The 13,433-nt window shown below is 39.6% G+C and overlaps 3 protein-coding genes across 3 annotated transcripts; all 3 read right to left on the reverse strand.

Moving 5' to 3' along the window:
- Nucleotides 1-2,180: 2,180 nt before the first annotated feature.
- LOC131825693 (keratin-associated protein 21-1-like) lies at nucleotides 2,181-2,540 on the reverse strand. Its single transcript, XM_059165100.1, has one exon. The coding sequence runs from the start codon at nucleotides 2,538-2,540 to the stop codon at nucleotides 2,181-2,183; it is 360 nt and encodes a 119-aa protein (XP_059021083.1).
- Nucleotides 2,541-6,787: 4,247 nt separating this feature from the next.
- LOC131825694 (keratin-associated protein 21-1-like) lies at nucleotides 6,788-7,081 on the reverse strand. Its single transcript, XM_059165101.1, has one exon. It carries the CDS (start codon nucleotides 7,079-7,081, stop codon nucleotides 6,788-6,790), a length of 294 nt encoding a protein of 97 aa, XP_059021084.1.
- A 5,194-nt stretch (nucleotides 7,082-12,275) lies between these two features.
- On the reverse strand, nucleotides 12,276-12,653 carry LOC131825695 (keratin-associated protein 21-1-like). The gene has a single exon (XM_059165102.1). The coding sequence runs from the start codon at nucleotides 12,651-12,653 to the stop codon at nucleotides 12,276-12,278; it is 378 nt and encodes a 125-aa protein (XP_059021085.1).
- Between the last annotated feature and the right edge of the window lie 780 nt (nucleotides 12,654-13,433).

Genomic DNA, 13,433 nt, shown 5'->3' on the forward strand with positions numbered 1-13,433 from the left:
TTACTGCAACCATAATATGCAACAGGTAATCAAAGAAAAGGACTTTGTGTTACTTCATGAAGAAGCTTTAAAGTTTAACTCATCTCCTGACTATAGAAAGTGTTGACTTTTATTATGACCCAATATGTGAGGCCATATTTTTATTTTTCCCAACCTTCATCCACCAATGATACACACACACACACACATACACACTTTCTCTAATTTTATCATAATGAACTCCCTTTTAACATGCTCATCATTTCCTCATTTCACTCAACTGGAAGTTACAAATGTTTTCCCAGGCACCATATTTCAGATTTGAACATATGTTAATTTTAGTTTGTGAAGACTCTTTTCTAGAAAATAAATTTTCCCTTTCCATACTTAATAAATGGTATTCTTTAATTGTTAATGTCTTTGAAAACAAAGGACATAATGAAAAAATAAGCATATTTTCAACCAATGGTAATTATTAGAATTGTCTTCATCTTTTTGTAAGAATAACTGAGATTAACCCAAAGCAGTCATTCCTTAGCTCTGACTAACAAATGTTCCACCTGTGAAAAGTGCTCAACTCTTGCAAGAACTTCCATTTCCTCTTCACTAAAACACATTTTATCTTGGGTATAGCCTTGCTGCAGGGTGTACATTGATGACAGAACCATCTTTCTTGGAAGCAGCCATTTTGTGGAGTTTCCTAGCTCAGGGACCTCAGACTCAGACTTTGTGCAGTGACCCTTGTCATGGAGATGAGACAGAAAGTCATTTTTCACTGTCCATGGAAACTGAGCCTGAAAAGAAATTCTATGTTATATGATACAGGGTTAGAGATCTGGAAAGTCACATGAGGAAAGGACACTGAACTCAGAATCCACAAACCAGTAGGCTCTCAAACTCGGACAGTAGACTGGGCTTTTCATCCCATTCTTCTATCTGAACCAACTGAGGTGATAGAGCTTACTGATATCCCTAGTCCTTGCTCTTTTCCACAAAAATTGTGACACTATTGATCAAACCCAAAACACAATACATTTCTCTTCTTCCTCAACAATTACTATCATACTTTCCAGTGTTTCTTGTAACAGGCATCAGTCCATTAGAATCAAAACGCCAAAATACCTCCCTGAACTATCTTTCCAATACTACAACTTTTACTCTCTTCCCCAGAAAGCTGCTTTATTCTTTTTATAGCACTTATCTGTCTAAATGTATCTTAATTTATTCTTATTATTATTGTACCTTTTAGAATGCAAGCACTCTTAGAGAAAGACAGTGGTCTACAATTCTGCTATGGTATCTTCAGTGTGTAGGACACTTTCCTTACAAAAACATTCAAAACTATTTGTCAAACAAATGGCTTAAATCAATTTCTTCAAACTCAGTGTATGCAAACAAATATACATATACTTCCAGCCAAATGCACATGATATGATATGACATCTTTCCTCTAGCTTATCCTTCCCTTAGTTGTTCATGTGTCACTTGAGTCTGCTTCTAATTTGTCATTAATCCTGGAAACTCTCTCTCCCAGGCCACTAAACCATCCATTCAGCTCTCAGACCATACTTCACCTCCCTTGGGCTTCTGTCACAACCTCTTGAATAGGTGTCCTCCCTCCTCTTTCCCTTCCAACTCCATTTTAAACTCAGTGTTTTTTCCAGTACACAGTTCCAAAACACTGTGATTTCTGTTGGGTTGTTAATACTGAAGTATGAGGGATATAAGAAATAAGTAGAGAAGACATTATCTCTGATGCATGATGAGAAGTAATTCTTGTGTTATATGAAGAAAGAGATCCCCGGTTCATGAAATGTATTGTCAGCCCAATTTTCAAGAGAGGTCATAACACCTCAAAAAAAGGAGTAATTCACAAGCAAGAACAGAGATTTGTTAGAAGCAAAGAACTGTTTTTATTGAGAATACATTTTTTGTCCAACTGTGAGATGTTAGGATCCCTGGGACAGTCCCAACAAAAAATCCAGATTAAGGGAACAAAGACCAATATTTGGGAAATAATCAGATGATACCACACAGCCTAGACCCTCAAGAACCCATCCTCACAAACGTTCACAGGGGATCAAAGCCTCTGTCAAGCATGCAATTTCCTGGACGTAGAATTCTTGGGGTATGGATTCTTGCTTCAGCTGTCACGTTGGTGGTGTCATTTCAGAAGCAAATGGGGCTTGGAGAGCGATGGTCTAGCAGCAAGAAGAATAACATCTTCGGTAGCAAAATGGCCGGGAGCCACAGCAGCCAGAGCCAGAGCCATATCCAAAGCCACAGCAGGAGCCTTTTCCACAGCCCCATCCTGAGCCATAACCACAGCCACAGCCTGAGCCATAGCCATAGCCACAACGGGAGCCATAGCCACAGCCACATCCTGAACCATAGCCACAGCCACAGCCTGAGCCATAGCCATAGCCATAGCCACAGCCTGAGCCACAGCCATAGCCACAGCCTGAGCCATAACCACAGCCACAGCCTGAGCCATAACCACAGCCACAACGGGAGCCATAGCCACAGCCATAGCCACAGGTGTTCCCGTAGTTACAACACATGTTGCCAGGAGAAGAGGATTCAGGTGGGTTGCAAGTGGATGTGTGGTGAAGTGTGGTCCCTACTACGCTTGGACCCTTATATACTGCCAGTAATTGGCAAGAGCATACCATTCACCCTCTGACTTACCCAACAAGTATGTAAAAAACTTTTATGTGTCTGTCAATGTCAACAATCATTAATGTCTTAGGAAAAGTGAGCTCATTATTTGGATCTCCTTTTTTATTTAAGGAGCAGAATTTTAATTTGCTCTGCCAAAAATTGTCTCAGTAAAATCATGTGTTCTACATACCACTGATACCCAACTTCACAAGCTCCTATCATTTAATATACTTTATATAACAAGATTTGGGAGAATTAAGAAAATTATGTCCTTCTTAAAAAAAAAAAAAAAGAAAGAAAGAAAATTATGTCCTTCTTGATTTCTCCTATTTCCTAAAATATTTACCTCTACCCCTAAGGGAGGAAATTCTCCCATCTTTTTTCTGGAATCATTGAAACTTTTTGTGAACTTCTCACACCCAGATACCTTCTGCAGAAACCTACTGGCTTCTTGTGAGAGAAACCAGGGAGATGCTGATGTTAGAGCACAGGGCAGCCCCCAGTAACATCGTAACAACTGATATAAAATATCAATAATGCTGAGATTAGAAACCTTGGTGTATAGCTTCACAACGATAAATTACCTTCTCTCTTTACCGTTGTATAATTCCAAGTATTTCCTTTCTTTTCAACTAAACCAAACATCTAACCTTTCCATCACTTCACGTGGAGACTAAATCAAAACAAACAAACAAAAAGATAGGAAGGTGTTATATGTTTGTTTGTTTTGCTACCTTTGGTTGTCTAGGTTTTACCTAAATCATCAATATCCAAAGCAGGAAAAAAAAAAAATTTAAATTGCCTTTTACTGTCATAACTATGACAACTAAGTTGGGAGTACAAACTCAAGAAGATTGTACCTTCCATTCCACACTCAAATTTCAATAACAAAGGAATGAGATTTGTCTACTCATTTTTAAAAGGACTTCAACAGAGATTTTCATAAAGCTACTGAATTCTTTTTGAGAGAACTTTCATTATTACACATTTTCCCTTCAGTTGGGAGTATTTTCAACTACTTTTTCTACCACTAGCTACTGGTCTATCTCCTCTCTCTACTATGTTTCATCCTTAACCAGAAGTTTCAAGAAAATACATCCTATTCTAGTTGTTCTTTACCTATATTTTCTCTACTTTGCTGTCAACTCTTGAAATTCAAAACTATAAATTCTAATGCACAAGTTCCCTCAAGTAGGTGTGTTACCTTTCAAACAACCACCTTTGGGTCAAAGGTGAAATGTTGATGAAGTTTTCTCTTTATGGCATTATTTCTAGTAACTCTACATTGAGAATACTGATCCATGATGGCAGAAAAATATTATTCTGTGTATCCCTGAATCACTACTTAGTTCCGAGTCCCCAGTACATGATTTGAACTCAGTTATTTATTTCCCCAATCAAAAAAAGATGCATTAAAACAATGTTCAATGTTCAAACATTGGTGTGACACTTAGAAGCTGTAAGATACTTGGATACATTAACAATGTTCTCATTTCATTCAAGCTGAAAGTCTCACATATCCTTTGACTAAATGAGTCTCAAATTTCCCATCTGGAAGATTTGTGTTAATTTATGAAGACGTTTTCCAAGATGTATAAATTACCTTATATGCCCAATAAATGATCAACCCTTTACTGGATATGTAAATTAGGATGCAGATACCAAATAGATGATATTCTTCTGTCTTTCCAAAACCTTAAAGCACAAGGAACTTAATGAAACATGAGTAGACTTTCAACTGTAATTATTAGAATTTCCTTCCCTTCATTGTAGGATTTCCGCACCTCAAGTTTACCCAAGCACAGCTCTCAGATCCAACTATTAAACATTCCATCTGTGAGCTGCTCAACTCCTGAAAAACACTTGTTTCTTCACCAGTAGGACATAATGTCCTGGGCATAGCATCAGTTCCCGTGCTGATGTTGATGACAGAACCACCTTCCTTAGAACTGGTCGTTTGGTAGAGTCTCCTAGCTCCAGGGACCTCAGATTCAGGCTTTGCCCAGTGAACATTGTCATGGAGATGAGACAGACTCATTTATACTGCATGGTGGGAACTGAATCTGAAAAGTCTTTTTCAGATCAGTCTTTTCTTTTATAGGATATAAATGTTAGAGCTCTGGAAAGTCCCATGAGGAAAGGACCCTGAAGTCAAAACCCAACAAATTAGTACACTCTCAAACTTATAAAGTCAACCAGAAATTTTGATTGCATTCATATGTGTTCCCCAAACAAAGCAAGCCCATTTAAGGAACTAGGCCTTTGCTTTGTCACTAAAAATTGCGGCACCACTGATCGAACCCAAAATTTAATGCATTTCTCTTCCCCCTTTAAACTTAGTACCAACCTTTCTAGTGTTTCCTGTAACAGGCATCAGTTCATTTGATACAAAATGTTAAAATAACTTCTTCAATTATCTCTCCAATATTTCAACTTCCATTTTCTTCCCCAGGAAACTGCTTTATTCCTTCAATAGCAATTAGCTGTCTAAGTTTAATTTAATTAATTCTTACTAGTTTTTCTTATCACCTATTAGAATATAAGTGCCCCAAGAGGGGGAAAAAATGCCTCTACAACTTTGTTGCTGTATCTTCCATGTATAGGAAAGTTCCCTTTCAAAAACCTTCCACCACTGGGTGGCTCAGTCAGTTAAGCATCTGCCATTGGCTCAGGTCATGATCCCAGAGTCCTGGGATGGAACTCCACATCTGGCTCCCTGCTCTGCAGGGCATCTACATTTCCCATTCCCTCTGCTCTTCAACCCTGCTCATGCTTTCTCTCATTCTCTCTCTCTCAAATAAATAAAATATTTAATAATGAATAAATAATAAAAATAAATAAACAAAACCATTCAAAGAGATAGAGTACCTGGGTATCTCAGTTGGTAAAGAATGACTCGCGATTTCGGCTCTGGTCATGATCTCAGGGTCCTGAGAATACCCCCACATTGGAGCCTGTGCTCAACTCGGAATGTGTATGAGATTCTCCCTCTCGGATACCTGGGTGGCTCAGCCAGATAAAGTGTCTGCCTTTGGCTCAGGTCATGACCCCAATGTCCTGGGAATGAGTCCCTCATCTGGCTACTTGCTCAGCAGGGAGTCTGTTTCTCCCTCTGCCTGCCATTCCCCGTGCTTGTGTGTTCCCTCTCTCTGACAACTAGATATATATATATTTTTTTAAAGATTCTCACTCTTGCTCTCACTCTCTATCTAGCATCCCTCTCCCCGGTCATACTTTCTAAATAAACAAACAAGCAAATAAATAAAATCTTAACAAGAAAAAAAAAGTCAAAGCTATTTGGTATTAACTGACTTAAAACAATTTCCTAAATTCAATCCTTGAAAATAAATATTTTTTGCACTTCTGCCAAAATGCACATGATACGATATGACATTTTTACTCTAATTTACCCTTCCCTTAGTTGTTCATGCATCACCAGGGTCTGCTTTTAATTTCTCATTATTCCTGGAAACTCTCTCTTCCATGACATTCATCCACCCATTCAGCTCTCAGACCACACCTCCTCTCCCTTGGGCTTCTGTCACAACCTCCTGAATAGGTGTCCTCCCTCCTCCTCTTTCCCCATCACCTCAATTCTAAATACAGAGTGATTTTCAGGACACAGTTCTGTAATAATGTGTGATTTGTGTTGTGTTGTGTTGTGTTTTGAGTGCCTGAACATGAGGGATATGAGAAATAAGTGAAGAAGACATTCAATCTGGTGCACAATGAGAAGTAATATGTGTCTTATGCCAAGAAATAACCCCAGGATTATGAGGCATATTGTCAGCCCAATTTGCAAGAGAGGTCATAACACCTCAAAAAAAGGAGTAATTCATAAGCAAGGGCACAGAGATTTGTTAGAAGTAAAGAACCATATTTATTGAGAATAAGTTTTTTGTCCAACTGTGAGATGATAGGATCCCTGGGACAGTTCTAACACAGAATCCTGATTAAAGGAACAAAGACCAATATTTAGGAAGTAGTCAGATGATACCACCCATCCTCACAAACATTCACTGGGGGTCAAAGCCTCTGTCAAGCATGCAATTTCCTGGATGTAGAATACTTGGGGTATGGATTCTTGCTTCTGCTCTTGTTTTGGTGGTGTCATTTCAGAAGCAAATGGGGCTTGGAGAGCAATAATCTAGCAGCAAGAAGAATAACATCTTCGGTAGCAAAGTGGCCGGTAGCCACAGCAGCCAGAGCCAGAGCCATATCCACAGCCACAGCAGGAGACTTTTCCACAGCCCCATCCTGAGCCATAGCCACAGCCCCAGCCTAAGCCATAGCCACATCCTGAGCCATAGCCACAGCCACAACGGGAACCATAGCCACAGCCATAGCCACTTCCATAACCACAGCCAGAATAGGGGCCACATCCATAGCCATAGCCACATCCGCAGCCATAGCCACAGGAGTTCCCGTAGTAACAACACATGATGTCAGAGAAAGAGAATTCGGGTGGGCTAGAAGTAGACGTGTGATGAAGTGTGGTCTTCTACTTCCCCTGGACCTTTTTATACTGCCAGTAATTGATAGAGCATACCATTCACCCCTGACTTACCCAACAAATATGTAAGCAACATTTATGTGCCTGTCAATGTCAACCATCAATAATGTCTTGGGAAAAATGAGCTCATTATTTTGGAGACTCCCATTTTATTTAAAGAGCAGCATTTTAATTATCTCTGTCAAAGAATTATCTGAGTAGAATCATGTGCTGTACATACCACTGATACACAACCTCATGAGCCCCTAGCATTTAATCTACCTGATATAACAAGGTTGGGGGAATTTGGGTAAATTTTGTTCCTCTTGATCTCTCCTCTTTCCTAAAATATCTACCTCTTTCCATAGGGGAGGGAATAGATGCCATCTCCTTTCTGGAATCATTGTAACTTTTTTTTTTCTTTTAAGATTTATTTATTTATTTGACAGAGAGACACAGTGAGAGAGGGAACACAAATAGGGGGAGTGGGAGAGGGAGAAGCAGGGTTCCCTCTGAGCAGGGAGCCTGATGCAGGGCTCCATCCCAAGACTCCTGGATCATGACCTGAGCTGAAGCCAGATGCTTAACAACTGAGCCACCAAGGCCCCCTCATTGCAACTTTTTGCCAGGCTTCTTGTACCCTGATACTTATTGCAGATACCTGCAGGCCCCTTGTGGTAGGAAGGAAGAAAGATGCTTATCTCAGGACAAAGAACAGCCCCCAACAACATTGAAGTGTTTGAAATAAAATGTCAATAGTGCTGTGATCTAGAAACCTTGATATTTAGCTTCACATCAATAAATTAGCTTCTTTGCTGGTGCCTAATTCCAAATATTCCCTTTCTTCCCAACTAAATCAAATATCCAATCATTCCATCACCAGACACGAATCAAAAAAAAAGAAGAAAGAAAGAAAGATTTCTCTTTGGGGGGTTTGATTCCTTGTTTGCTATGATGTTTTAGCTTATCTTGGTTCTCTAGGGTTTACTTAAATCACCACTTTCCAAACCAAGCAGAATCCAAAATTTAAATTACTTTCTCCTGTAACCACTATGAAATCCAAGTTAGAAGAAAGTACAACCTTAGGAAGGTCATTGCTTCGACTCCACACTCAAGTTTCAGTAAAGGAAATGAGCGTCATCCGTCACCTTACTTAAGGCCTTCAACAGGAATACTAATAAATTTACTGAATTCCTTTCTAAGAACTTTCATTAGTAGACATTTTCCTTATATTGAAAGTACTTCCTACAACTTCATCTATTGTTGGTCACTGTTTTATCTCATCACTCTGCTATGTTTCTTCTCTTCTGAGAAGCTTAAAGAAAATATACCCCATTCCAATTATTCTTTACCTTTATTTTCTCTACTTTTCTGTAATTCTTGAAATTTTAAACTGTAAATTTTTATATATATACATTTTTTATTTATTTTCAGCATAACAGTCTTCCTTGTTTTTGCAAAATACCTAGTGCTCCGTGCAATCCGTGCCCTCTCCAATACCCACCACCTGGTTCCCCCAACCTCCTACTCCCCGCCCCTTCAAACTCCTCAGATTGTTTTTCAGAGTCCATATCTCTCATGGTTCACCTCCCCTTCCAATTTCCCCCAACTCCCTTCTCCTCTCTAACTCCCCTTGTCCTCCATGCTATTTGTTATGTTCCACGAATAAGTGAAACCATATGATAATTGACTCTCTCTGCTTGACTTATTTCACTCAGCATCATCTCTTCCAGTCCGTCCATGTTGCTACAAAAGTTGGGTATTCATCTTTTCTGATGGAGGCATAATACTCCATAGTGTATATGGACCACATCTTCCTTATCCATTCATCCTTTGAAGGGCATCTTGGTTCTTTCCATACTTTGGCGACTGTGGCCATTGCTGCTATAAACATTGGGGTACAGATGGCCTTTCTTTCCACTACATCTGTGTCTTTAGGGTAAATACCCAGTAGTACAATGGCAGGGTCATAGGGAAGTTCTATTTTTAATTTCTTGAGGAATCTCCACACTGTTCTCCAAAGTGGCTGCACCAACTTGCATTCCTACCAACAGTGTAAGAGGGTTCCCCTTTCTCCACATCCCCACCAACACATGTTGTTTCCTGTCTTGCTAATTTTGGCCATTCTAACTTGTGTAAGGTGGTATCTCAATGCAGTTTTTTTTTTTTTTAAAGATTTTATTTATTTATTTGACAGAGAGAGAGATCACAGCAGGTAGAGAGGCAGGCAGAGAGAGAGAGAGAGGGAAGCAGGCTCCCTGCTGAGCAGAGAGCCCGATGCGGGACTCGATCCCAGGACCCTGAGATCATGACCTGAGCCGAAGGCAGCGGCCCAACCCACTGAGCCACCCAGGCGCCCCATCTCAATGCAGTTTTAATTTGAATCTCCCTGAGGGCTAGTGATGCTGAACATTTTTTAATGTGTCTGATAGCCATTTGTATGTCTTCGTTGGAGAAGTGTCTGTTCATATCTTCTGCCCATTTTTTGATATGATTATCTGTTTTGTGTGTTTTGAGTTTGAGGAGTTCATTATAGATCCTGGATATCAACCTTTTGTCTGTACTGCAAATTTTAATGCACAAGTTCCATAGAATAGATACATTCCTTTTCAAACACCTACTTTCCCACCAAAATACCCCTGAACTATTGAACATGTTTTCTACACTTATTGTATAATTTCTAGTCACCTCCATTCAGATTCCAGATACTGATCCCTGATGTCAGAAAAAAAAAAAATAAAAACTCTTATTCTGTGCATCCCTGAATGACTAATTAGAGTTCTAAATGAGTGCGCAGGACATAATTTGAGCTTAATCAATACTTTTGTCATTAAAAAACAGATACATTAAAGCAAAAACATGTTCAAGTATTGTTGTGCCAGTTAGAAGCTCTAAGATATTTTGATATATTTGATATATTAATATATTGTCACAATATTCTCGTATCATTCAAGCTGGAAGTCTCAAATGTTCCTTTACTAAGAGGGTCAAAATTTCACAATTTGATTATGTGTTAGTTTATGAAGACATTTTTCTAGATGTATAAATTATCTAATAGGTTCAAATAATGGTCAATTCTTTACTGGGTATATAAATTATGATATCAATTCATATTATGATATCACTGCCTAATTAAAGATATTCTTCCCTTTCAGAAAGCCTTCAAGGACAAGGATCATAATAAGACAATGAGTAGATTTTCAACACACTGTGATTATAAGAATTCCATTCCCATCTCTGTAGGGTTTCCCCACCTCAGATTTACCTAGAACAGTCAGTCCTCAGATCTGGCTTACACAGGATTCCACCTGTGAAAACTACCTAACTCTTGATGAACTCCTTTTTCTTCATTGCTAGAACATATTATATCCTGGGCATAGCTTCACTCCAGGTCTGACTTTGTTGGCAGAGTTACCTTCCTTGCAGACCGTCATTCTGCAGAGTTTCCTAGTTTCAGATACCCCAAACTCAGATTTGTGCAGTGACCTTCGTCATGGAGACAAGACAGGGCGTCATTTTTCACTGCTCATGGAAACTGAGCCTGAAAAGACATTCTATAATATAGAATTCAATGTTAGAGCACTGAAAAGTCACATAGGGAAGGGAATCTGAAAACAGAATCCACAAAGTAATAGATTCTCAAACTCAGATAGTAGGCTGGGCTTTTCATCCCATTCTTATATCTGTACCAGTTCACACACAGAGCATGCCATTAACCACTAGTCCTTGCTCTTTTCCACTAAAAATTGTGACACCACTGATCATACACAAAACAATGCATTTCTTTTCTTCCTTTACATATAACACTGCCCTTTTGTGTAACAAACACTAGTTCATTTGACACAAAATGTCAAAATACCTTTCTGAACTGTATCTCCAATAAGTAACTTTCACTGTCTTCCTCAAGAAGCTGTTTTATTCCCTGCATAATGATTATCTGTCTAAATGTATCTTGGGTTTTTTTTTTCTTTTTCTTATTATCACCTATTAGAATGCAAACACTCTGAGAGCAGGAAACTCTTGTGAAATTTTGTTACTGTATCTTCAGTGTATAGGGCAGTTCCCTTACAAAAGCACTGAAAACTATTTATCAAAAAGTGACTTAAATCAATTTCCTTAGAGATGCCTGGGTGGCTCAGTTGGTTAAGTGACTGCCTCATCTCAGATCATGATCCTAGAGTCCCAGGATGGAGTCCCGCATCAGGCTTCCTGCTCAAAAGGGAGTCTGCTTCTCTCTCTGACCCTCTTCCCTCTCATGCTCTCTCTCTCTTTCCCTCTCTCTCAAATAAATAAAATCTTTAATTTAAAAAAATCAATTTCCTTAAACTCAACATATGCAAGCAAATAAATATACAGTCCCATACACATGACATCGTACCACATGTTTCCTCTAACTTACACTTCCCTTTGTTCTTCATATGTCACGTGAGTCTGCTTCTAATTTATCATTAACCCTAGTAACTCTCTCACCCATGCCATTCATCTAGTCAGCACTCAGACCGCATCTCCTCTCTCTTGGGCTTCTGTCTTAACCCCCTGAATAGGTGTCCTTCCTCCTTCTCTTCCCCCTGCACCCAGCTTCATTCTGAACACAGAGCAATTTCCAGGGCACAGTTCTGAAATACTGTGTAATTTCTTTTGGGTTGTGAGTGCCTGAGCAGGAGAGAATTGGGAAATAAGTGAAGAAGACATCTCTGATGCATGATGAGAGGAAATGTTTGTGTTATATCAAAGAAGAGCCTAGGGTCATGAAGCATATTGTCAGCCCAATTTTCTAGAGTAGCCATAACACCTCAAAAGGAAGGAGTAATTCACAAGCAAGAACACAGAGATTTGTTAGAAGCAAAGAACCATTTTTATTGAGAATATATTTTTTGTCCAACTGTGGGATGTTAGGATCCCTGGGATAGTCCCAACACAGAATCCAGATTAAAGGAACAAAGACCAATATTTAGGAAGTAGTCAGATGATACCACACTGCCTAGACCCTCAAGATCCTTTCCTCACAAGCAATCACTGAGGGTCAAACCCTCTGTCAAGTCTGCAATTTTCTGAATGTAGAATACTTGGGGTACGGATTCTTGCTTCAGTTGCACTTTGGTGGTGTCATTTCAGAAGCAAATGAGGTTTGGAGAGTGATGGTCTAGCAGCAAGAAGAATAACATCTTCTGTAGCAAAATGGCCGGTAGCCATAGCAGCCAGAGCCAGAGCCATATCCAAAGCCACAGCAGGAGCCTTTTCCACAGCCCCATCCAGAGCCACAGCCATAGCCACAGCCACATCCTGAGCCATAACCACAGCCACAACGAGAGCCATAGCCACAGCCACAGCCTGAGCCATAGCCACAGCCACAGCCTGAGCCATAGCCATAGCCACAACGGGAGCCATAGCCACAGCCACAGACTGAGCCATAGCCACAGCCACAACGTGAGCCATAGCCACAGCCATAACCTGACCCATAGCCACAGCCATAGCTGCATCTGCAGCCATAGCCACAGGAGTTCCCGTAGTTACAACACATATTGTTAGGAGAGGAGGATTCAGGTGGGTTGCAAGTGGATGTCTGGTGAAGTGTGGTCTCTACTACACTTGGACCCTTATATACTGCCAATAATTGTCAAGAGCATACCATTCACCCTCTGACTTACCCAGCAAGTATGTAAGCAACTTTCATGTGACAATCACTGTCAAAAATCTTAATGTCTTGGGAAAAGTGAGCTCATTAATTGGAATCTCCTCTTCTATTTATTTTTCTCCCATTTTATTTAAAGAGCAGCATTTAATTTTCTCTGTCAAAGAATTGTCTCAGTAGAATCATGTGCTCTATATACCACTGATACCCAACTTTACAGCCTCTCATTGTTTAATATACCTGATATAACAAGGTTGGGGATTTTAGGAAAATTTTGCCACTCTTGGTCTAATCTTCCTAAAACATCTACCTCTGCCCACACTGGGGGAAAAAAAATACTCCCATTTTCAAACTAGAATCATTACAACTTCCTATCAGGCTTTTTGAGCCCAGATGACTATTGTAGATATATCTTTGGGTCCTTGTGGGAGAAATGAGTGAAGATGCTATTTTCAGGACAGAGAAAAATAGTCCCCAGCATTGCAATATCTGATTTGAAATATCAGTATTGTGGATATCTACAAACCTTGGTGTGTAGCCTCACATCAATAAATTAGCTTCTTGCCTTACTGGTGTCTAATTCCAAATATTTCCATTCTTCTAAGGTAAGGAAGCATTCAACCTTTCCAACACCAATCAGAAAGAAAGAGAGAGAAAAAGAGAGAAAGA

The sequence above is a fragment of the Mustela lutreola genome, chromosome 2, assembly GCF_030435805.1.
Source record: "Mustela lutreola isolate mMusLut2 chromosome 2, mMusLut2.pri, whole genome shotgun sequence".
In the NCBI taxonomy this organism is placed as follows: domain Eukaryota; kingdom Metazoa; phylum Chordata; class Mammalia; order Carnivora; family Mustelidae; genus Mustela; species Mustela lutreola.